The 26,377-nt window shown below is 38.9% G+C and overlaps 1 protein-coding gene across 2 annotated transcripts in view; it reads left to right on the top strand.

Moving 5' to 3' along the window:
* Positions 1 to 25,886, top strand: part of KYNU (kynureninase) — a 58,450-nt gene extending 32,564 nt beyond the window's left edge. For both annotated transcript variants that reach the window (XM_069780503.1, XM_009929559.2), the window contains 6 exons: positions 1,167 to 1,265; positions 2,023 to 2,096; positions 18,945 to 18,997; positions 20,541 to 20,626; positions 23,925 to 24,155; positions 25,561 to 25,886. In XM_069780503.1, the coding sequence (XP_069636604.1) occupies positions 1,167 to 1,265; positions 2,023 to 2,096; positions 18,945 to 18,997; positions 20,541 to 20,626; positions 23,925 to 24,155; positions 25,561 to 25,713 (696 nt within the window). In that variant the 3' untranslated portion in view covers positions 25,714 to 25,886. The remainder of the gene's footprint in view (positions 1 to 1,166; positions 1,266 to 2,022; positions 2,097 to 18,944; positions 18,998 to 20,540; positions 20,627 to 23,924; positions 24,156 to 25,560) is intronic.
* The last annotated feature ends 491 nt before the right edge of the window (positions 25,887 to 26,377 follow it).

Genomic DNA, 26,377 nt, shown 5'->3' with positions numbered 1-26,377 from the left:
GGGTGTGAAGGCTAGGCTATTTATTAGAACTTTGATTCTAATCTTTAGATCATGCAAATGCGATGGCAGTGAGTTTTCTTCACATCCTTTTGGAGTGACTTCTCAAGCTGGGAACTTCACCAATGCCTCCATTAGAATTAGAGTGTCATGTCTTAAAATGCTGCCTCATTCAAATTGTTATCTAGCTGATACAGAAGATTAAATATACCAAAGTACTGTTTAAATAATTTAGCTAAGGCTCCCTTTGTGCAAGACACGGCAAGAGATTCTTAAAAAAATCCTTTGTTTTATTATTGGGCGTTGATTTTTCTGAAGCCTGTGCTCTCACTCTTATTCCTACCATGCTGCTTGCAAGCAGGCTGTTTGTGTTTTAAAAACAAAATAGCATTTAATTTGTAGTCCAGGCACAAAAGGCAGTTTTATTTCTCTGCGCTTAAATAGATGGCAGCGCGTGGAAGAACTTTTTAGTTTAAAAATGCTGCCATCCAGTGGTTGTTTTGTGTGTAAACCTGCTGCTTTTCGATCTATACATCTGTGGTCCTTATATGCTTCCCCCCCCCCCCCCCCCCCCCCGTGCCCTATGTAAATCGTGGTTATGACAAATACAACCCTTTTCACGGAGAAATGACAAAATGCTTTTGTAACTTTTTAGGGACAAGTACAAAAGTCCTTAAAGATCAATGTGTTGCATAGGCTGCTATCTCATCCATTTGGATTCCCAAAGAGCAAGATCCTCATAGTTTAAATGTCAGGGGGAGCTTAGGTGTAAGTCTATAGTGGAATGTAATTATTCATGAGTCACTGGCATCATTATGTACATCACTATTTTGTCTTTGCCCAGAGCTTGTCATGCCATACAATAGTTTGAAATTACACATTCGTTCTGAATACTTGTTTCAAGTGATTCCGCTTTCCCGCATGAGAAAAAACTTCAGAATCTAAACCATATTCAAGTGTCCTTGAAGACAAGCCCACAAAGCAGTTCATGATTTCTACATCTATCTATGGTATAGAAAATTTGTTTCTAGTAATAACTCAAAACAGATGGGACTTGATAGCATGCCTATACTGAAAGCGAGTAAAGCTCTAAAGACCTTTTTTTTCAAAATAATTTTATAATGATGATTATCTTGATAAGTAGTATATTAATTATCTCTTTCCTGCAGGGTTGCTTTGTTGGATTTGACCTGGCTCATGCTGTTGGGAATGTAGAGCTTCATTTGCATGACTGGGGAGTAGATTTTGCCTGCTGGTGCTCCTACAAGGTAAAACAGATTCATTGTTTGAGACTGTTTTCCATAATGTCACTTATATGATGGGTCAGCAAACAGGTCAGGTGAATAAGAACTGCACCTGAACTGTTGATCAAGATTTGGCTGAATCTTTGAACCAGCCACAACGAGGAGATGCATGCTGACTTTAGTGGTGGCTTTATTAAAAAAGGTTCTGAAAGATAATGGTGGCAATGACCTGCAAGGTCTTGTGGATGTGAGATGGATGCTAGTGGTGGTTAAACGTCTGCTCTGAAGCACAGTCTGCTCTGTGGTCACAGTATCAGAGGCTCTTCTCTTATTTCCCACACTGAGATGGTCCTGCGGCTATAGGATTTTCTTAAGTGGTCCCTAAAAAGAGAATACTCTTGCCTAAACTTAAGTAATTTCAGACTATAGAACAAGGTATCTTTGCTCCTTTGACTTCTCTGGAGACTAAGAATCAACAGATATAGTCAGATGAATTGTTTGATGGCTTTGTTATATGTATTATGACATGGGACTGTTTCAGCTGCAGTTCAATTTTCTAGCCTTTTCTCTGTTAGACTTCAAATATGACATGTAAACCAAGAAAGATATTTTATAACTAATCTGAGAAAATATACCTGCTTTTACCTACATCAGCACTTTGAGACAATGCTAACTTTTAGAATGTTAAAATTGATCTGTTTTATAGAGCGGGGTGAGGGAAGGAAAGCTATATTTTTCAGATAATGAACATGACATGTACCTGTTGATTTATTCTTTGTAGTATTTAAATTCTGGAGCAGGAGGCCTTGCTGGTGCCTACATTCATGAGAAGCATTCCCAGAGTATTAAACCAGCGTAAGTATATTACAATATACAAATAAAAGGTGCTGTGAAGTTTAAAAGGGAAAATATCTTCTATTTGAGTTGACGTCTGAAAGTGGGAAAGTGTATAGATTCCTAGTCATAGACTATGGACATGTGTGTCTATGCATATATGTATGTATATATGTATAGATGCAGAAGAAACTCCTCGCTTCAAAAAAACCCTCATTGGGCTAATATTTGTTACTGACTTATTGCATCAGTGAAAAGGGTCGTACAAGTTTAGGTAATTTGGTTATCTGAGTTTGTAACGTCAGATGGGTTATTTTATGTTAATTTTAGCAAATTTTGAAACTGTTAATGTGCATGCTCACATCTTAAATACATTTCCTCCTTGGAGTCTGGTGTGAGTTCTAAACTAAAAACAATCATAAAAGAGAATGCTTATAATATTAAAAACAAGTAACCTAAATCATGCCAATGAGACTGTTTTATGTAAAGAGAATATTTAACATCTTCCTTTAAAAATGGATTTTTTAAAATCATTGAAGTCTTTGGTTGGTGAACAGAATCAAAGACAATTTCAACTCTGTGTCTAATAGCTCTTTAATACTGGCATGCTTTCATTAAATTTATATCCACTGGTAAAGCTAGGAAGCATTACACGGAGATCTGTGTTCTCAAAGACTGTCTAATCCATGAAAAGCTGTGCTATCAACTGAGGTTAGCTGCATTAAAAAAAAAACCAACCAACTGTTATTTAAAATGTTATATGACTGTACTCTATGTATATTAAGAACAGTAGGACTAATACTTTTAATGCACCGACAAATATAAACATTTCTTTCTGGCTATAACGCTTGGAGAAATTGCTGGCACTTACTTTTATTTTAGGTGGAAGGAGGCAAACTAAACCAGATTTCAGAGAGAAATAAAATTATAATAAGCAGCTTCGCTGCGCTATGTGCTGGTTTCAGACTGTCTAGACTCCCAGGAGATAACAAAATAACGCTGATAAGTTCTTCTCAGTCACCCATAACAGAAAACTCATTAGGATGACATATGACCTGTTGTGAGCTGATTCGATCCTCACATGTGAACACTGCCAAAATATTCTGAATATCTGGATATTACTTCTGGAAAGTTGGGGTTTTTTTCTGCTTTCCCGTTAGCCAGGTGGAGGTGTAGGTATTGCTCCTATGGCCAAACCTCTGGGCCCTGGCTGTGGGGAGCTGGGAAGATGCTGAGCAGTGAAAAAATGCAGGCCAGCTAGAAATCACAGAATAGCAAGAGGAGGAATGGATAAAATCTCAAGGACTTTGAGGGTTTTTTTCCTCCTTGGTGAAATTTTGAAACTTCTGTGAGGGTACTGGCTTGGTATTGTAGGTAAGAGCTTAAATTAGTTTTTCCTGAACCTGCTTCTTCATACATAGTCATTAAGTTGTGTACTGAATCTGGATACTGAACGTTGTAAATACAATTGCCTATATGAAATAAGCTTTTTCAGCCTGGGGCCCAATTAAGGGTATAATTCCAAGCTTCCTGCATAGACCCTTTGCATTATTTAATCATAGTTATTTCATATTTCCTGAGATTTGATAATCACTCATCAGATTGTTTGTAGCTAATATGCCCCGATTGCATTACTTTTCTTTCTTTTCCACATCAACCAGCCATTTCAGGGCTCCAAATAAGGCAGTGAGACAAAGGAGAATTTGTCTATGTCAAAGTATTCAATTTTATAGCTGATTTAAATGCAGAGCAATTTGCTGTATGTTGTACAATCAAATAGAGTGGAATTTAACTGCTCAGGAAGTTGCAGGTTTGATGCTGTATTTAGAAAGTCTTTGGCTGTCATCTGAATCAAGGATGACACCCAGTGGCCAGACAACTTCATTCAAAAACAAGCACCAAACACTTTTGTTTCTTTGCATCTCAGCCCACACATAAGCAGGTAATTAAATTCCAATCCAGCTGATATCCTTTTGTCATTTAGACTGTCTGAAATATTGTTTTTAACTTATGGCCAATATTACACAGGTCATTTTACCCACCTGTATAGATTTCTTTAATTTGTCTCATCCTTCATACTTTCTGCAAGCTATTGACTAGGTAGTTATTTTTATATCAAAACAATGTATTGTATTTTAATATAAAAATGTGTGTTCTGACCATAATTCAGAGAGGCAGACCCAGAACGTTTGCCAAGTGCCTTTGCCTGTTACCGACTGAGGCTGGGACAAAAAGGATTTAGGTGTTTATTGAAAATGAAACAGCTCAATCCCAAACTTTAATTTTAAATCCCGAAGCCCAGCTACTGCCCATCACCAAAGGCACTTAGGTATTTTGTTTCAGCTTCCTTTAATTTTGTGAGCATGCTTTTTGTCCATGCCCAGAGTCCTGCTAATTAGAGCAGCGTAAGCAAATAGGCGCTCGCTTTGTAGAAACTCTATTCCCTTCCAGCTGCTCCCTGTGGTGCTGCTCCATCCAGAGCCCGCTCCCTGGACAGCAAAACACTTCTTTGCTGCTGCTTTCTCTTAAAGTGCAACTTGAGAGACAGTGAATTAATTTATTTAATAGCCTTACCACCAGCAGCTAGGGCCGTGCCGAAACCGCTTTCTGCTTTGAGTCTCCAGACCGAGGTTGGGGCAGCCCAACTGCAAACCTACGCAACCCCAAACTGGTGTTATCCAGCAATATCGTGGCACATCCCAGCAGCCAAAAGGCAACACCAGTCCCACCTCTCCTCTTTATGGATATGCAAGCTTCCCACAAAATTTTTAAAAGTTGGTGGTTCACTAACTTGGCAAAGGATTTATGCCTAAGAGCAAGGTTTGATCCTTAGGTCTGATGGCTGGCAGATGGAGGCTGCAGACAACACAGACTTATATGTCCTTTTCTTGTTTTGTGTCACTGCAAACACTGTCCTGCACTCCCTGCCTCAGCTGGGGATAGTCCTCTAATTCACTGCAAGGGCCATGGGTCTAAAAGTTACATGTTGTTACCGTCTTAATTAACATCTGTACCCGAGTACGTTGGGTAGTCCTTTGCTAGTCCCCTATCTTTCTTCCTAGAGCAGTAAAACTGAATCAGTCTGACATATATGGGTCCAGTCTATCCCTATTCTCTCATGATCTCACCTCCTTTGAAGTCTTTTAATACGCAAATAGCTTTTTTAATACCTGCTCTATATATCACAATGCAATATATTCTTGGCTAATTGTGCTAGAGTGATTTCTCTATGGGAAGGTTTCAAATAAAAGAAGACCTGAAGAGAGCAGAGCTATGAAACACTGCTGAAACTGTTTGGTCAGTGCAGGCTGATCCTGTGCCACCAGCTTTCCACATAAATGCAGTTATGTTGTGGAGGCGAGGTTTCCAAGGCGCAGAGAGCACTAAGGTGACCTACTAATACAGAAATTTTGCTTGACTGCCTTTTTGGACTCCAGAGAAGTGTTGGCTGGGTTTTTTTGTTGTTGTTGTTGTTTTTTTTTTTCCTTCTCCTGTTTCTCAATTTCTCCATTTATAAAAGGAAGGATAACTAAAATCTACCAAGCAAGTAATCTATAACAAAATGTGAATGTTTGTGAGCACCTGGGATAGAAGGTACAGGAGTCAGGTGTTCACAGCGGAGTATCTGCAGCTATAAATGTGCGGTGAGTTCAGCTCTGTCAGCAGGCGTAAAGGACAGGAGGGGACAAACTCACAGAGTCCTGAGATAGGAGAAGAAAAAGAGTCTGAGTCAAATCCCTGTAAGAAAAAGTAAGGCACAACTTAAAAAGATGAAAGGGAAATAAATGTATGTAAAGCAGCCAGGAGAATAATAGATAAGCCTTGGCAGAAGATTAAATGAAAACTGCACACAGTCTAGTGTTTAAAATGAAAGGATTTATTAAGACTTAACTTTAGCACAGACTAGCAGCAGGTAGAGTTTAAAAATAAAAAGTTTGTGTGATGTGAAGAAATGCTGTATGTGCAGGAAGCAGCTGATGTCCAAAGAGCATGTCGGCTTTTACTATAGGATAAGAAAAAGTATCAAAGAGCAAGAAATAGAAAGGTAACTATTTCATACTAGCTTTGAGAAACACAAGGTATCTTCAGACACTTTCTTCATAGGCAGAGGTGAGATATCAACCCTTTCTCTTGGATCACTTTCCTTTTGGCGTCTTGATTCCAACGAAAATGCCAGAGTACAAATGGCTTCCCGCTACTTCTTTATAGAGACCTGCACAGATTTTGGTGAGTGAACTTTTACCCTGGCATGAGATAAACAAAAATACATTAATTCAGCTCCATCCATCTCCCCCTTCCCATTTTTCCCAGGTGTCTGGGTCCCCACCCTGCTGCCGTGCAGACCCTCTCTGCCCAGTAACTTTTTTTGCAAAAGGTTGCTCAACCCCTTCCAGTGTTGGTAGCTCCAGCTGAGTTTTTCTTTAGTTATTTTCTTGATCTATGAGGAGATACCACATTACTCCCACTTAAATTAGAGCCACATAATCCCCCAACTAAATAGCTGAACCTTCTGTGAAACTGCTGAAAATAATGTTGTTTTGGAGCAATGTGAGTTGGGAGCAACGGATGGTCACAAAAAGGTTGGGAAGGTTGTTTTATATCTGTTGTATCAGAACGAACTAAATATGCTCTTGTTTAAAATACTTCTTAGCTAAGACGGTCCGGTTCTCACTGACCCTTGGAGTCTCAGAGCTCTGAGTATCTCAGCACTACTGAAAGTTTTAGCAGAACAGAGCACCCTGGTCCGGCCAAGGAGATGATTTGGAGAAGCAATGTAGTAGAAACCGCTAGGGAGCTGCGCCGACGGCAGCAAGGTGGAAAGTCAGTGGTCATGGATGGATGTGTACATGCTGCTGTTTCCAGAAGGGTTTTTCACTAGTCCTAGTGGACTCGAATTGTGGACTTATGTATGGATAAACTATTCGTGGGGCGCAACACGTGTCCCCCGGGTGCATAAAGTATCCTGTGCAAAGGTAGAAATGAACTATTCCTTTGCAAGGAGATGAGAGCAATTTAGCTCCTTGAGCTAATTTAGAAACCAAAAGTTAAAGGCTCCCTTGGGAAGAGACTGTTTAGGAATAAAGGCATCGGCTAATTAGGCTTAATTGCATTGTCTTGGGACAAGTGATTTATTAGGCCAATCTAGAGCCATGATGGGCCTGCAGGGGTGTGTTCTCGGATTCACCAACTGAATGGCAAATATCCAAGAGCATTTTTTAACTTTGGAGTGAGTCTCTGGGAGAAAAAAAGAGAGAGGTTAATGTGCACTCACATCATCTATTCCCGTTCTTATTTCTTCAGCTCTGTACATCCTTTTATGTGACTCCCATGATTGTCTCCTTGTTCTCTGTCACGCATTTTCTCTCTGTCTTCCTTCAAATCCTCCCTTGTAATTAAGCTGTATCTTTAAGCAATCTTGCTGCTTTTCTCATTATAAATAATCTTCTCATTCTTTCCTCCTTGAAGGTCTTCCCCTATGTTTTGTCATCTTTGCCCTGGTTAGATTTTAAGGTGTTCGAGGGAGGAGCTCTATGCCTCCTTGTAAACTCATGGGACTATGTAGGAGTAAATATATATCAAGTCTGCATTACCTATAGGATAGTTGGAGTGAGTGTGAAAGTAGCGTGCTGTTTTTCATTCCCTGTGTGTACTCCCGTGCTACCTGGACACTCTCATTTCTGAAAACTCAAACCTTAAAATGGAGCATGTAGAAAAATAGAGACATGGTTCCTGTAAAATTTCTCAAATATATAAAGTAGTCTTTTTAAAAAGCCCGGTGCTGGATTGATTCCTGTTTTTCGTGCCTGTTACCAAGGCATCAAAATGCAGGGATAAGTGGAGATAAACAAGTAAAGAAAAGCACTTAGCTTCCATGAGTCATATTTTCTCCAAAATAGTAGTTATAGCATAGATGTGTTTGGCTGCAGATATCTTGGGGGCAGATTTGAGGACTTTATGTATATTTAAATCTTTGCCCGACAACTTACTCTTTCTTTTGTCCAAAACTCCACCAGCAATATGAAGAAATGTCATTTAAAGCATGATGCTTGTCACAGCTTTTTTTTTTTTTTTTTAATCATTTTTATTTTAAGGCTGAGGCTGGTCAAATTCTTGTAATAGGTCTTTAATGGTTTTCATTCTTCAGCAGTCACTCACTAAACTAGTGATTCTACATGTTAGATCTGAGCAGATTCAAATTTCTCATGCATGTCTCCTTGTGGACCACACCGATGGGACATACACCACTTAGTCTGCTCCGTCATGGCCCTTTCCCACTCCCAGCCTTGGAAATGAGAGGGAGGTTGCTGTGTTCTTTGCGGATGCAGTTTCCCATCTGCCGCCTCTAGCTTTTCTCATCAGATGGTGTAAGACACAACTGCTTGAACACATGAAAGGAACCCAACGGGCTTAGCCTGATGGAAAGGTGAATGTAGCCTGGGGGTAACTCTTGCATCCCTGTTAACTAGCAAGGAAAAGATCCTGGGGATCTCCTCGGAGTCTGTATGGTTGCTATGATTTATTCTCCCCCCCCCCCCCTTCAAAAGACATGTGTTGTTAGCTGCCTGCTCTTTGTGCCTCAGTTCTCCACTTTGAGACAGGTAGTTTCGAAAGCACTTTGCTGTGTCTTGATTTTTCCCAATAAGAGAAGGCAGTGAGTTTGTTTCCTTCCTCCTGAATGAACTTCTAGAGACGCAACACTCGAGCTGGTGTCACACACCTCTAACAAAATGGAAAGAAAACGTTCTTTGCCTACCTTTTTAATGTCACAAGGAGAGATGTTATCTCCCCTCTTATGCTTATCTCTTAATCTGTATGTTTCTATATCTGCTTCACAGAATCTTTCTTTCTTTGGGCCAAAAAAGTTTATTTTCAACAAAAAACATCAAGTAAATCTTCTCTTTCCAGTAAGCGCTTGTCTACCTCTATGCAGAAATGTGCTGGAGCTAATGCCGTTTTGCATTTGGGATTTCCTACTGGATGTTGACTCACTTTCAGTATTTGATCATTTTTCACTTTTTCTACTTCAGATTCCCGCTTTTGGTACTTTCTATGAAGCTTTCCTCCTAAGGTTCTCAATTAAAGCTGTAGTCTACACATGTCCTCTAAAAATGAGATTTGCTCATGCTTTTGTATTAGTTCATTAGCCCACAGTGGGGAATTGTTTCTAATTTTTCCTTACTGAATGTGCTTTGAGATCATGGTATGCCTCGAAATTGCTCTAAGCTGAAAGTACCAGCCACAGCCATTACGCTTTTGTGCCATTAATAGAGTTACTTTTTTTTTTTTTTTTTTTTTCCATTTATGTCCCCTGGAGTATATTCCTGTAATTGTCAGTTACTGGTTCAGATGGGGTCTCCTGCACTGCATGTCTCCCAGACCTATTCGTGTCCCTGTCCTGGCTGAATACCTCTCTGGCTTTAGCCGCAGCTCTGGGATCACGCATACAGCTCATATTGTGATTCATATCACAGCTGGCACCTGATTCAAACCATAAGCATTTTTAAAGGTAATTGGAAGGTCGTTGCCCAGGTTAAGGAAATAATTCAGCCTCTTCATTTCTTGCAAAGTTGGTATTCTGCATGTGTGCACCGGGGGGATTGTGTGTTTTTTTGTTTGTTTGTCTGGTTTTTTTTTTGCTTGGATTACCACTTGTGCTTATTTGTTTCCACTTGCTCATGGGGCTTCTGGTCCTTGTACCCCCTCTTTTTCATGGCTGAATCTTCATCTCTCCAGTGCCCAGCCAGGAGAAGGTGGTCTCACCAGGCCATACCTCTTCATATTTTTCTTTTTCCTTGGGCTCCTTTAGTAAAATCTATTTTGTCTTCACCATTGTTGCGGGCAAGCTAGATAATTTCTTTTGCTCCCGCGCCACCTCCTTTCTTGGTAAGTCCAGCAAAGCAAGTCCACAGCCTGCTGTCCTTTACTTCTTGCCCATCTCCAGTCATCTTTAAGTCAGGAACTTCTTAGAGACCTTCATGACATATATTGTTTCTTCTTGTCCACTCACTTTAAGCCATCCTTCCTCTCACTTTCCATTTATGAAATATTTATTTTCACAGCTGTTTGTTGCTGACAGAAAATTCTTACTATCACAGTCACTACTCCTCATTTGTCATTGAAATTGTTGGCAGTGCTTGCAGGCAGTTGCCTCTTTCTGCCTTCTTCTGTGTGGCAACTATAGGGCAGCTACAGCAATATAGAGCTCATGCAAGTGTCTGAAGAGCAGTTTCCAGTGAGATGCTGGGAAGGACACTGTAACCTTTCTTCTTCCCCTTCCTTCTCCTAGTTTCTCAGTTGGCATGGCATCAAATTGGGGACCTAATCACACCAGTGCAACTATTTTGGGAACCTTGTAGGTTCTTTCTGTCCCATGGCATGAAAAACAGCTCCTCAAAGTGAAAAATTTATTAAATTTATTAATTTCTTTAACTGGGTACAGTTTATTGAGCAAAAATCCAATATTTTCCTAACCTAATCTATTTTTTCAGCATCCCTCTGTTTTCATTGACAGTTTTCTGACTTGACTTTCTAGCAACTCATTGTAAGCAAGTGCAGAGAGGTTTGGTCAGTGTGTGGTGGTGGTCAGGGTTGCAGATACGGTTAGTTTGTGACACAAGAATAAGCCTGTATAAGTGTCCTTATCTCATGGCTTCTCACCTGTTTCTGCAGTGGGAAGAGCTTGGGGGTTCCTGAAACCAGTGTTGGACTTCATGTCTAACATTTGATCTCATGTCAAACATTTTAGGGCCCAAAATACTGGTAGTTTATGTGCTACTGAAAATTAGGGCAACTGCAGCCCTGTAAAGAAAGATGCGTAAGTCATATTTCTCATGTTCTCTAATGATGGATGAAATTTCAACTTTTTGATGAGAGGCTTTTTAAAATAACTTTGAAAGATGCCCATTTCTGTTCTCCCTTAATGATTTCATGTCGTAGACTTCAGCTCAATAAACTCCATTTGAGTTCTTTTCTCCTTGAATATCACTTAGTGTTAGTAAAAGTTTCGTAACAAAACTACTAGATTCTGTGGCAACTCTGCTGGCACTTAGAACTTTGAATTCAATTAGTTCCAGCCACTGACATAAAAAAAAAAAATAATCTCATCTAACGTGGATTGCTTCTTGTTTCAGGCAAAGAGCAGAGGTGATAACTCTTACATTTTAGCTAATAAGGATTCTAGTATGATAAAGGTCTTGCATTAATATTGTGATTACTGTAGTCAAAAACAACAAAGACCCGAGGAAGCGCAACTTCCCAGATCTTAAAATTTTTATATTATAGTTCAGTCAGCTACATATATTATTTAGAAATCCATCTAGATATCACCCCCTCAAAGATTCATTCAAGGGATTGAGGAGACTGTATAGTTCAGTAAAAGCATCATGGCAATCAAAACTGTCCAAGTCTCCTTTAAGTCAAAATTCACATTTAAAAGTAGCTCTAGGAGGGATTGTTGCTTTTGCTTCTCGTTTAATTTAATCTATTTGAAACAGCCTAGAAAAAAATTACTGAATTCTCAAAGAATGTAATATGCTTTTTTTATCACCATAATATAATTGGGAACTATTCAATACTTTATAAAAATCGCTGAGAACTTTATTAATATCTCTATGAGTAAATTGGCTCCCTGCTTGATTTTTAATTTCTGGTGTTAGGCAGAATATTCGATTTCCCCTTACTAAATGTGCTAACATACTGTTGGCTGTATTCCCTCTTTTCATAGATCTGATATTTGGCTAGTGGAAGTGATATATGAGCACTTTGTGATAATAGTTGTTCGTAAGCTGATTTAACAGTTTTTAATTCAACTTCATTAGCCTTAGAGGGGTTGTTTTTTGAGAGATCTTTTCCCGGTATTTAATTTAGGCTCCAATTTTGTCTGTCGCTTGATCATACCTTTCTTTTGCCTGATCATGGGGAATGAAATTATCATCCCTCATCGCGAGCGCCTTAGAGGTTTGGCGGAGAGCTCTGTGCGACTCCAAGGGGCCCTGATTGGATTCGCAGCATTGCTGCCATTTCTCTTTCTCGTGCCCTGATCACAGCAACTTGTTTCCTGCTACAAAAGTGAACTCAATCTCCTTTTGTTTTGACCTGGAGGGGTAATATGGAGGGACATGTTGAAATTGGTGTATTCCCACTTGTGTTGAGTCTAAAAGACTAACAAGGAAAAAATCAATTCAAGAAGAGCGTGTGTACCCTCTGTCTTCAAATACCTATCCGCTCTAAATCACCTTGCACTTGATTGACCAAACAGCCTCGGTTTTTCACCCAAGAGTCTCTCTAATTGTGGCAACAGTTGCATTAAATTCCCCACCTCAGAGAACAACGAAGCTCAGGGAGCTGAGAGCTGCCCAGCTACTTTTGGAAAAGGGATGATTACTTAAATCTAGAGATTTCTTAATTTCACCAGCTGCAGTTGCATAGTTAAGTAAGTGCCACTGTTTAGATTATGAAACCGTTTTCAGGATTTTGTTCTTTGTTGTTAAAACTTGCTGCCAGGCAGAAAGTGAATTTAGCTATTTTTTAACCAAGACAAGCCTCAAAATAGAGGAGAAAAAATGTCTTCATTTTAGACGGTACTGAAAATGCAAGCTATTTAACAGAAGAAAAATGTCATGCTATTAGCCTCTAATACAATTATATTACTTTGGTCTTTTGACAAAGTAAAGCCTCAGTGATATTAAATATGAAAAGTTACTACTTTCACAGTAGCAACTTTTCATAAGGAGTTTTGATTTTTTCCACTGAGTTCTAAGAGACTGGCCCATTAATAATGTATGGCATTGCTCACAAGTCACATATGCTTAATAATTAGGAAACATTTGTAAGAAGTTAAAAAGGGTAAGAAGACCATCAGACTATGTGCAAGTCCAAAACTACAGAAGTCTGAGGCTAATAATTACCTGGGCTTCAAAAGCTTTTCAAATTCTAACAACAGATCCTACTTAAAATTAACAACAGACGTTGCACAGAAGAGAATAATGAAAGAAGTCCAATCTTACCATTTGGGATAAAGGATAGCTAAATAGATATGAGGGAAGTAAAAAAAAAAAAAGCTTTAAATATAGCTTCTGGCAATCTTGGCAAGGTTTTCTGAAGGAGACAGTGAGAGTTAGGTTTCCAAATATTGCTAAAGTCTAACAGGGGCTAGCTGCTAACTCCTTTAATCCCCCATGCAAATCCTGGCCCATATATATATATATATATATACACGCTATGAAGTACACTCCATAACCAACAGTGTCACAGTATATGAAGAATTTCACCTACACGGGAGGGTTAAAATCTTTGAATTCTGCATTTCAGTGATGAAACTGGGAGTCACTCTTCAATTACTCTTTGTTTTGATTAAACAGACTCCTCGTGACCACACTAAGTATGGTTTGAAATATTTTTCTTCCTTCCAGTGAGCTGTCAGCAGGGGAGCCCTGGGTCAGAGCAGGACCCTGCTGTGGTGCCCAGTACAGAGAGGATGGCGTTGCAGTGGAATAACATTGTCCATCCACTTGGGGTTCAGTTTTCTTTCAGCACAGACGTGTGGAATTAAGCAATATAAATATTGATTTTGTTTAAATTATTTTTTTTTCCTTGACATAAGTGCCAGTTAGATGACATGGATCAAGAAAAATACTAAATTCTTAACTCAACAGAAACCTAATGCTGGAAACAACTTTTGAGCCTGAGAAGGATAATTTGGGGAAAGGCTGAGAGGAGGAAAAAAAAATCAGTAGCATTAGCCATTACCTCCAAATCCCCTTTCCCTATCTGTATTTCAAAAAATCCAGTATAGGATACTCCAAGGAAATCTTTTTCTCCATTCTCACATGGTCCTCATTACTAAGGATGTGAAAACATTTTAAGAAATATATTCTCACCACTCACCGGACAGTTAGGGCAGTACTAAGCAGCATTTCTAGAGATGAAGGCTTGAGGCATGGAAAGACTATATGACTCATCCGCGATCAGACAAGTCTGTGATAGCAAAGAAAATTGAAACCCCTTCTCAAACTCTAGTCAGTGAGCCAAAAATATGCTGTGTAAAGCAATGAGCAGTTTTGTCTGTTTTCTTGGTGGGGGGTGGGCAGTGTATGTGTGTGTGTGTGTTATTCTTGCTATTTATTCTGAATTTTGGCATTGAAACTAAGGCAGCATAATCATGCTCATGTGCTTGCAATAAAATTAATGCAATAAAAAATGAAATTAAAACATATAAAAAAAATTGCAATTAGAGAACTACAATAAAATTAATGCAGAGTAGAATGCAAAGACTGTGCCCCAGCTGTTGAGCCTGGTGATCAGGTCCATGGTCAGAGTTTGTGGAGAGCTGTTTGTAAATCTGGGTGAGAGTAAGGTGGCTTTGAGGGAGTGCTACAACTTTTTATATGAGTTTGGCTTCTGGGATTGCCCTTTGAGTGCAGCAAAATTAGGAGATGCTCCTGCTCAGGACCTGAGTCCTGGCTACTTTTTCTATCTGTATTGTGCTACGTGGAGCCCAGGACACTGGAGGAACGCACCTCGAGATCTGGAATTAAACTTTCACTTGAGCTGGAGATTCATATACAGATGTAAAGCACGGGGAATGGATGTGCTCTTCAACCAGCCAGTTGTGTCATGGACATATAGGACTGCAAAAAACCTGAGCTTAACGATTACTGTTGGCCCTTTCATTCCTTTTCGTGCACAAAGCTGCCTTTGCAGACATAGCACAATATCTGCCTCGGTTCTGTGTAACAAAATCTGGGAGCAGGGAGAGGTCTCATTAACTCCTCAAAGCTGATTCTTACTCATAGCTAGAACAATAGCATGAAAACTCAAGCAAATCTTTGCCAACACCTGGAAATTTTTGCAAAAATCAAGCGATGTCTCAATGAAGAGCTCAGCTGCCACCCAGCAGCTCCATCAGCTGCTTTGCGGACAGAGTCTGCCCCAAAATTGCCTATGATTTAGCTTAATCCATGGTTCCATAAACATAGCATGCTTTGCTGGTATATGCTCCTAATATAGATATAATCTAAGTAATGAATATTAAATTTCTACATAGTGTTGTGACTTGATAACGGAGAGAAGACAAACTGTTCCATGCCCAGTGAAGCTGGCTAGCGTACTATAAAGTATTATTAATTTCACACTGCATTCCTGTTGTAGCTTTTCAACATGCTTTCTCACGGACATGAAATTATTTCTCACACAATATAATGACAGGATACTTCCAGTGCATTGCTCTGGATTGCAAAAGTTGGGCCACATTAATAGTATTTCCCTGTTTTCTGTATCACTACTCAAGAGTTTCTTTTTTTTTTTTCTTGCCAAGAAGGGAAATGAGACCCGTGTTGCTTCAGGCTGTAAATTATAAATGAGTAGCATGATCATCTGCAACTTCGAAGCAAAGGTCAAAGGAATTTTTTTGTATTTTTTCTGTGTTCTTTAACTGGATCTTCTTTGATGTTTACACTGCACATACATCATGATCATTATATCCCGCACTCTTGCATCATTAATGCAACTACAAACGAGATGACTCAAGTTATGAACAACCAGCGCTTCAGTCTAATGCAGACAGATATGAAGGAGGAAAATGAGCTAAATAAAAATACTTACTGAAGGGATTGTTCCCTGGTGTAAATGCACTTAAAGAGAGTATGACTAAATGAGAGGATACTGTTCCTTTCTGGAGTCATTTTCCAACCCAGCAAATCTTTGTTCATTGATTTGTAAAATAAGAGAACATTTTGGGGTAAAAATAAGGAATCTGAATACCTTTCAGCAATATTTCATTATATGCCTACTTGTTTCATGAAATTGAGCTAGTAACAGTTTGCTTTAAATTTTATGTGGCACACTTAAAAACTAGTTCTCTGCATAGACCGGAAAGCTGCAGAATTCCCTGGGAAAGTCTTAGCATTACCAAACCACGAGGACACGGGTTTTATTTGAGGCATAAAATAGAACAATGTGTTATCTATTTAAAAAGTGATTTTCTTATAGAAGTGGGTTTGTAAGAACACGCACACCTCGCAGAAAAACCCACAGCTGATTCAGTGCTAATTTACTGTCCTTTTTCTCATGATTGCAATGGGTTTTACGTACACTTTTGCTACTGCAGGGAGAGATGTCAGCCGTAGAGCAGCCTTGGGAGGCTGCGGGTACCTGGGACTGGCAGAATGGGTTTTATCTGCAATGAAAAGGATGTGACTCTAAAGTCCTGTTACTAACAAGTTTAAGGTGTTTTTAAACCCCAGCACATCATATAAGGCTTTTCAGAATCTTTCACATTATGCGCTCTGCAAAGACTATGGTTTGGAATTCAAAATCAATTTAGATCTTGGTGCCTTTGTTTTTGAAGCAGGAATAGTCAAAATGGTGACTGCATTTCAAAATACTCATTTTGCATGCAGAGCAACGACTCCTTAATAAGAAATTTTACTGCAGTATCTTAATGTGCAGTTTTATTGCCTATTATTTTTAGCGAGCATTTATAAAGCCTTATGTTTGGGGTTTAACACCTTAGCTATTTCCCATCATAACAGGTTGAAATTTGGCACAGCAGTGGCAACCTTCATTTCAAAATTTTCACAGAAAATTGTAAACAGCAAATTGCTAATTTGTAAAGATTTTGTTAATTTCCACACTTTGAAGCCTGTCAACTTAAATGTCAAATAATGTGACATCCATATGGACCATTAGATCAATGAGAGTGTAGGACCAGAGCTGCCTCAAAGTGCACATCCTGTAGTGACACCTCTGAAGTTCTAGAACAGCCAAAAATGAGGAAAAAAAAAAAGAAAAAAAAAAAGAAAAAGCAAATTGTCAAAGTTATGGTAGGAAAGGGTAAGACAGCTAAAACTGTCTTTAAAAAAATCCTTCATTCTGTCATTTTGGAAAAGTTCTGAAATTTCAGTTTCCAAGTTGCAAATGTGGTGCTGCAGCAGAGATCTGGTTTTAAGCCAGCTTCAGAGTTAGCAAGTTTTGAGCATTCAAAATGCAACCAGAGTGCTTTTCATCAGGCTCTATCTGGGTAATATTCTGGTTGATGTTTATTGTGTCTTTGACTGTAGGATGTGGTCCAAATAGAACATAGTATTGTTTTCTCCTTGCTATAGACTAATAGTCCAAATGTTGTATTTCCCATGGATTTTTTTTTCTCTTTAAAACTTTTGGAATTCATGGAATGCGTGTGCCATTGACATTAATATTATGTTGTAGAAACATACAGTATTCAGGGTTTATAGTAAAATGTTCTATATATATTATACAGTTCATATTAAATAGCTGGAATATCTTTTATGGTTCAAGGCATCAGTAACTGAGTCACTTGGGCAGAAGCTGCATTAGACTTTATTTGGGGTATATTCATTTTGGCAATGTAATATCTCATTTAAAATGAATGTATATTGCACTATTGATTTTCATGGGTCTTAGAATAATAAAAACATCATGCAGCAATAAAGAAAAAAGCATGCTTTTTTTTGTATACACTATGTTTGGATGCAGCTCAGAGCCTTTCATGGAAGTAAACATAAAACCTATGTTGTTATACAGAAATACAAAGTACTTTATTTTAGACTATGCGGTATTCATATAACAAGTTTTTAACTCAAACGTGGTCTTAATTCTGCAGAACTAAGCTCTTTTAAGCATACTGCAAGGAAGTGCTCCTGCTTTAGAGAGGGGCAATGACTGTTTTTCCTTGTTTACTTCCAGGAAGGCCAACCTACCGTGAGTTTTACTTATAGATTTTTTATTTTTTTTTAATTTTACTATTACTATTACCAATTGCCAGCCTAACAACTCTGCTACCTGGCACAGAGAAAACTGAGCAAAGCCTTGGAAGAAATGGTGCTCAATATATCCAGTCCTGGAGACCTTAGAAGGTCAGGAAGGAGTCTGCGGTGGTCACTTCCTAATATTGTAATAACATTGATACATGGGAAATTTCAAGTAGTACTCACGTTATTAGTCACTGATATTACCAGGTACTGAGTTAAGAAGTAGAGAAACCAAGGGAGGTGGGAAGGTGCTTGATTTTGCAATATTGACTTTATCTGTGGTGCCTTGGGCACTAGGTGATCCAGTGCATCCAGCTGCTTTGGAAAACTGTTTATAGCTATGTCCTAGAGCATATTTTTCAGCAAATATGGGTTAAAAATGTATTGTCAACTTAATGTACAAGCTTGGATAAATTATTTTTAAAGTAATTGCTCTTTAATTATTATTTTTTTCTCTGGAGATGATCTTAAAAAAATCATTTTTGGATTGAACTGGTTTGGTTTTCATTTTAAAGAAGGTTTTTTGAATAATAAGTTCGGTTCAGGTGAAGAAAAGTTTACTCAGAATTCACACTGCTGCCTCATAATAAGGAAAAGGCAATGCTTGCACAATCCTTCTTCTGAGGTTCTGTTTGTTTGTCTGCTGTCCATCTCTAACCCCTTTTCTTGGTGAAACTAAGTCAGATTTTATAACACCTTTTAGCTTTCAACATCCATTAAATTAAGTTTAAGGGGAGGGGGGGTATGGAGGTATGAATTTAATGCCTTGGAACAAAACAGTGGAAATATTTCCATTCTATTTTTCGTTTTGTGAAATGAATTCAGACAAAATGGATATTGTTAGAAATAATAGTTAATTGAAAGAAGTGGTCCATTTTATTAGTAGTAGTTAAAGAGAAATTCCCAAATAGTAATATTAAGGTTTTAGTGCTAGCTATTTATAGAATTTATTGCATTTTTATATCATTGTTAGAAATACAATGTATTGTTAGAAATGTATATATTTCTTAATCTCACATATATTTCTTAGCTCTCAAATCTAAATTAAAAGGTATTATACCAAGATAGCTATTAATTTACTTTCTTTAAAAATTATTAGGCTAATTGGCTGGTGGGGTCATGACTTCAAAACACGATTCCTCATGGAAAACAGTATGTATTGCTGCACTTTCTATTTTATCTTATTTGATGTATTTATGTATAACCAGCTTCACTTTTATAGTAGTTTGAGTAGAAAAGATAGAACTTTGCATTCCATCATTTATGTTAAAGGTATTAAACTAAACTCATCCCAAATATGTAATGCAATGGAGTTAACAAAATACATGTGGGAATAAATTTGGTCTCTGGGCATATGGGTCTGACTGTCTGCTTCTAGACATTTTGCTGAAATAATACCTTCAAACTGCAGATATAGAATATGGATGAAACTTTCAAATTATCTCAGTGAATTAAACTTGTAAGTCTCTGAGGAGTGAGGATCTGCTATCGTTCACTTGGGTAATATCTTACTTTAGGATTAGTTCCACTGGAATTAATGAGAAATTATATAAATAAAGGTAAGGCAACCTGACATAAGTCATGAAATACCACTAATGTTTCAGCATCTCCAAATTCCTTGCACTAGTGAAGGATGGGTTGAAAAAGACAAAAGACAAAACCAAAAGACAAAAGACAAAACCAAGCCTGCTCTGAAGTAGCTAAGTATTTATTGTCCCAATGTGAAATGAGGACTCCTTTCCAAATCTGACAGCTAGGCTGGTCAGCTCCATTCTAAAGTATGGCAGAGAGAATATCCTGAGGGATCAGGAGGAGAAAGGAGCTTTTTGGTTTGATTGGTTGTTTTGGTTTTAATATATTTTTAATTTTCTGTGGCAGGGCCTATTGATGGGACTTTGGCTGGTGAACACCTCTCTAATAGCCTCAGTCTGCTCTTTGTTTTCTGACCAAATGTAAGAGAGTGGCACTATGGAAAGCCAGCAGGAGACACAAATTGCCTTGAAATACTGTTAGAAGAAGAAAAACATTGTTTATTCATTTCCATGGGCAGTTTATAGGGGAGAGGTTGGGCAACGATCATTATAAAATTAGCCAGTCTGCTGTGCGTGAAAAACATTGCCTCCGCAGCATCCTCTCGCTCTGGTGCTGGAGCATGAAATATAAACGGTGACACAGAACTTACAGCGAGGCTTTATAGATTTATTAAATAGATTTTGTGAAATTTCACAGCCTAAAGTCTATGCAACTTCTCTACGTGGCCTGAAGCTACACTTAGCTGCATATGCGGTCTCCCATGTGTCTCGTCAGTTTAATAAAGTTAAGGAACATGATTCCCTGCTCGTGCACTGTGGCTCCGCATGAGCGTGCCTCTGCTGACTCGGAATTTCTCTGGTTTGTGCCAGTGTTCAAAGAGATTCAAGTGTAAAGGTGGTTTTAACACACACCATTTAAACAAATTAATTGCAGTTCTCTAGTTCCCATGAAGCTGCTAATGAGGTCTTCTGCTGGATAAAATTGGGCTTCTCTGGAAGTTAAAAGTATTAGCTGTGAATAGATTGCTATTTCCTTTTAATGACTGATTCCTACAGGCCACATTAGTGAAATATTTTATTGCGTGAGGACAGACTTCAAGATAAGGCCCAATCCTTTAAAAGGAAGAAATCAAAAACACTAATATAAGTTATTCATTTTCCAGAATTACAACTAAGTAAGGGAATTAATGGATTTCGGTTATCAAATCCTCCAATTTTACTGGTCTGTGCTCTGCAAGCTAGTTTAGAGGTAAGTAATTGCTTGACTTTGAGCTTGAATTTAAGAGTATAAAAACATTAAATTAATGTTACATGTATTATTGCTGTCTCCCTTAAAAAAATTTGCAGAATAGTTGAAAAGTGAAGGGGGGGATGACGACTAAAACCAAACAAGATAACCCCAATGACCCTAAGACACCAAGGTCTTTAATAAATATACTCATCCCTTTACTGTTCCCACAAGCTTTGCTGTTGGACCCCAGTATAGATGGGGTTTGCACCTCCGAGCCTGACCGCTGGCACTGGCTTTGCCCCGCTGTTTGGGGCTCGATACAAACAGCAACTTTTCCCGTAGAGATATTCAGAGCTTGCCTCAGTGCAACTCATGCAAAGGATGAGTTCAAGACGTTCCTACCATGAAATGGCGTAACTGAAAGCTTTCATCCGGAGTTGCTTGTACATCTATTTCCCTGAGCAAAAGAGACTTAGTTCCTTTATGAAAGAAAATGGATGCGGCCACTGGGTGTCCTGGAGTCTAAATTGAACCTGTCATCTGCTGTAATCCCTTTGATTTCAAACAGAAAAGACAGAAGCTGCCTGTGAACACTTCCTAAAAGGGGAATCCATGAGTGTGGTATAGCTTCAGACTCTTTCTTCTTTCATGGCTTCATTAGTTTTCTGGTGGCCAAAGCAGCAGAGCCCCATCTCTGACCCACCTCTATACGAATCACTGAGACCGTGGCTGTGGAAAGGGCGGTTCTGCCATACAGAGCTAATCCCCTTCTTTCTGGGAAGGTGTGAGCCGTGTGCTGAAAGCCCTCTGGTCCGCCTTGGAGAGCACAAATCAGCCTGGTCTGAAGGCACGCAGCTGTTCTCCAAACACCTTTTATCACGCTGCGTTTCATTCCGAGACATGGCAGCATTTCTCTTACGGATGGTTCGCCCCTGAAATGCAGGGCTCTAGGTCTTGGTGGCTGAAAAGGATAGTTTTACATAGATTTCCTTACTATATGCTATATATGCTACTCTATTAAATTTTTTTCCTAAGCTGCTTTTCAAGCCAGCCTTGGTTAACAAGGTTTTGCCGCCAGCGTAAATGGGAGAAATTTATTTCTGCTAGCATTCCATTAATGCTAGTGTAACGGCAAAGCCGATGCTGGGATAAAGAGCAATGTCCATAGGCTGTGTGTCCCTCTTCTTTATTTACTGAAAAAGCAGTATCTTAAGCAAACAAAGTCAGAAAACCGCCATTTGTGTGCTCTCCAGCTTACACGCAACGCTGAAGGACTGCAAAGGGCACAACGATGCTTCTTGTTCCGTCTGACAAATTATTTTGTTAGTCCTTAAACATCCAATATATTTTTTTAAACTTTATGTGACCTTCGAGAGAAGCTGAAAGCTATTCTGCTATGACCCAGATTGTCAGTGCTCCAGTTTGTGTGGGTTGATGTCATTTAGCCCACTGCAGGGAGCCTCAAACAATGAGGGCTGAGCAGTTTCCATCGCCTCCCCTTTCCGTGCCTGCATTACCTTTTGGCACAGCCAGGATTTCCCAGTGCTAATTGCTCTAATACAGTGGGAAACAGAGTAGTTTTCATGTCTGGCAAGAGATGGCTAGTGAAATTGCATGCCACCTTCACTGGGACACATTAAGCAGAAGGCAGTGTTTCCAATGGAAACAATGAAAACTGCAAGTGTTAATGGCTGTTATTCCTCAATAATGCTTAAAGTGACTGTTATGGCAGTAGCTGCTCCCTTTTATGGAAAAAAGGGGAGCGCTCTACAGCCACATTTAAAAGATCTTTTTCAAAAAATTTCACCCAGGAGGCCAAATATTCCTTGTACAAAGCCTGAGCAAACAGATTTTTGCATGCAGCCTAAGGAGATCCATCCCTCATACTGCTGCAAAGCCCAGAGGAACAGGAGGCAGGTCTCCATTTTACCTCCAGTAATGCGCCGAACAGTCGTGTGGATGCTCTGCCTGCCTGTGTGGTGAGGGAAGCACCTCCAGATTTTTTGTTGACCTGTGCAAGTACTGACTGCTGACGGCTCTGGTCCCTGTCACGTTCATTTCTGTCTCCATGCAGAGCCTGTCTTACAGCAGCCATATTTTGTTCCACAGAAAACACACGTAGGGGCTTTTGGGTTTGTGCAGCATCTTGTGGTTGGGGTGGCATCACCGAGTAATACTTGGGATATTCTACGAACGAGTGATTTCCAGGTGCTGCTGGAAACCAGACTTTGCTGTATTTTGAGTGGGATTTTGCAGTTACCTGTTTATACACTCTTCCAGGTTATGATAAAAGTAATCTTAAAAGTGTTACTACTTCAATGTGGAGCAGTGATTTCTTGAGAGTGAAGATCATGGATTTTCAGACAGGACCTGTCTTGCCTCTGATTTTGCAGCTGCAGTCAGTGGAGGCATAATCGTCCATGAGCAGTGATATTGCATTTATGTGCCAGAAAGTGATTGGAAGTGACTATCGGGTACTTGCCTGTCTATAACTTGTAATTTTTCCCTGAAGCTACTTGCATGGGAAGAAGAAAAGGGAGGGTTTGAGGAAGGCAAGGATAAATTGTTTCCGAGGTCACAATTTCCATTATTCCCTGTAACTGAGCCATTCCAGAGAACAAGCAGAAGCTGTCTTGCCTTCTCCTGCTCCCAAACTCTTCTGCCACAACGTTGTCTATTCTTGTTTGTGCGGCAAAGTAGCACTGCCATTTTTTAAGCAATCACTTTTGCATGTCTCATGATGTTTTCAGTTTTGCAACTCACCAGTCCTTGTAGCTGTGTAAGAGCATAGAGCTATTAAACCAGAATCAAGTGAATATTTTTTTCTTCATGCGGACTAGCAGAGATGAAGCCTGTACAGGACTTAAAGCAGTAAAGTCAATAGGTTAGTATAAATTTTGTGTTTTCAAAGCCAAGAATTTGTAGATCAGTCATGACATTTCAGCCTGGACCCTTTGATTTTGTTACTTGAGGTTTATACAAGGATGTATAGAGAATTTATGGATCCTCTTCAGATATGCAAATGAATGCTCTCGTAGCAAACTGTTTTTGTGTGCAAGTTCATTTATGCCGATATGGATGTGTGTAAAACTTTTTAACAGTAGACAGATATGTCTTTCATTATCTAAAGTAATAACATTTTCCTGTGTTTTCAAAAGCCCAATCCTGCCATGTTTATGTGTAATGTCTATGTGAGATTACCACTTGATTCCAGTGATAATGTGTAGAGAAATCTGCTACCCTTTTAGTCTTCCTTACTTCCTTTTTATTTTCTATAGCAATGCATTACCATTCTAATGATTTAAAATTATTATAGGTTTTTGGTCAAACTACAATGAAAGCACTGAGAAGGAAATCCATTCTACTCACCGGTTACTTGGAATACCTGATAAAGCATTACTACAATGAGGATAAAACAAATCCAGAGAAGCCCTTTGTAAAAATAATCACGCCATCTCAGATTGAAGAGAGAGGATGCCAACTCACGCTATCTTTTTCCCTTCCAATCAAATCTGTGTTTAAAGAGCTGGAGAAGAGAGGAGTAGCTGTGAGTAAATCAAACTTCATCTTCTTATGCTCTCTTTTGTGAACCTATACCATAACAAAGTAATAATTTTGCTTTTATTCAAATATTTTCTCATATAAGGCCAAAAAAGAATGGGAATGATGAAAGTTGCTTGCATAGCATCTTCAATCTTTACTTGTGTAAATAATCAAATAAGTGGAGTTATTTTATAAGTTATTTGTTAGTCTGTATATTGTCCTTTCTTGATTTATTTCCTGTAGTTCTGTGACTAGCACCCGGGAGTCACTACTGAGGTTAGAGCTGCTTTATGTGGGTGTGTTATGGTGGGAGACATTATGGATCTGAAGCTGATGGTCTGAATAGGAAAGATAGGGGAAAAAAAAAAAAAAAGGAAAAAACCCAAATCACTGGAAAAACAAAAATATGAATATGTCAGAGCTGCCCAGTGCAACGTACTGCCTGCACAAGGCTTCTCCTATTTAGGGTGCTTGTCCGACAACAAGGAGCTCTGAACCTCCACCAGCCCCTTTCCTGATCTGCCAATGGGCAAACCCTTGCTCTTCGTGAGGCATCGAGGTGGAGGAATTAAAAAGCTGTTGTTTCTTTAAAGATATGTTTTAGCACTCAGAAAAAGAGTGCTGAACGGCAGTGCCGTGTTATGGCATGGTTAATTGTGAACACTGCTCAAAAAGAATAAAAGCTAAATTTAAGGCTATACATTCGGTGATTTAGAAGTGCTGGGAGGTGAGGCTGATAACGTAATACCATATAAGTGATATATGAGTTTTATTTCTGCTGGTGACTTGTGTGTCCCCAAAGGGCAACTCTTCTAGGCTAAATATGCCGCTGTTTTGGTGCTGCCAGGGAATTCCAGGAACTGCTGCTCTTAAGAGGGCATGGGGCCTTACACTGTTGGCTTGTCTTCGCAATGCAGTAATATGCTTCAAATATGAAAGATTATTCTATTCAGCAAAATGTTTGAATTCCCAGACGGGCAGAAGAAAAATACTGCAAGCCCTGAGACATTACTTGTACCTGTAGTAAAAGACACTCTATCATACTGGCACGTTTCTGTTTTGTGGTGGCTTTTTTGTCACCTGTGTACCTCTTCAACTATGGGTTGCTATAGGTGCTAAGGTAAATTATGGGGATACGTAGCTGGTTTGGAGCCCTTCAATGGCACCGCTAGAGTCCTGCCCATGCTGAGCCTTGCATCCTTTTTTAGGCAACACACTACTCTTCTTGCTATGTTCTTCCCAATAATGCTCCTCACAGTAGTTTCTTGGGCGTCCCAAAGTTTTTACATGTGTCCCCTTGTCAGTCTAGTCATTCTTCCTTGAAGACAAGGATGACATTTAAAAATGTAGTCTGACAGATAAATAAGAAGTGACCTGAATTTACTAAGCGTTCCCTTTCTGTTTTGCAGTGTGACATGCGAGAACCAAATGCTCTTCGTGTTGCCCCAGTTCCTCTCTACAATTCTTTCCATGATGTGCACAGATTTATTGAAATCCTGGGATCTGCAATTACATCTTCAAAACAAACAGCAAACAATACTGTGCTATCTGGTTCTTATTGATGGCTCAGCTGTATCTTTTAATCTATTTCTGACTAAGATGCATTTATCCCGCTGAGCAATTCTTTGCTTCAAGTAGACTGAGCTATATCCCATGCAATTTGCAAAAAAATGACTGTGCTTGAATAGTTATTTACAACAGACATAGTTTTATTAAAGCTCATATTTCCACTCTGCTTTGACTTTGACTTCATGAATTAGTATGCTTTGTATATTTTAATGGGGCTTTTCTTAAACATTTTATGTAGTTTTATTACATTAGCTTTGAGAAGCATGGAAGAATTGCTATCAACTAGAACAGGAATGAAAAAAAAATCCCTTCTTTATTATAAAAATGATGCATAATAAAAAGTGGAAAATAGACAAATCACCAACTGTTAAAAGATACAGTCCAATTTACATTTTTAATTTATCAATTCTATTTAAAGTACATGGTATACTTGAAGAGTAAAAGTTGCACAATTAGTTGTTTCAAAACAGTTAAGTGCTGCATACTGAATTTTTCAAAGGGCCCAACATTTTGAAATTCTAGTTTAATTAATGATTTAATTGAAGAATGTATTTACATTGCAGATACCTTCTTTGGTGTGATACAGTTGGCTAAAACAAAACATTTACTCTGTATCTTTCTAGGTAGTCATCTTGGAGATTATATGCTTGAGAAAGC

The sequence above is a fragment of the Haliaeetus albicilla genome, chromosome 4, assembly GCF_947461875.1.
Source record: "Haliaeetus albicilla chromosome 4, bHalAlb1.1, whole genome shotgun sequence".
Lineage (NCBI taxonomy): Eukaryota > Metazoa > Chordata > Aves > Accipitriformes > Accipitridae > Haliaeetus > Haliaeetus albicilla.
The sequence above is the reverse complement of the archived record's forward strand: the minus strand, read 5'-3'. Positions and strand labels throughout refer to the sequence as shown.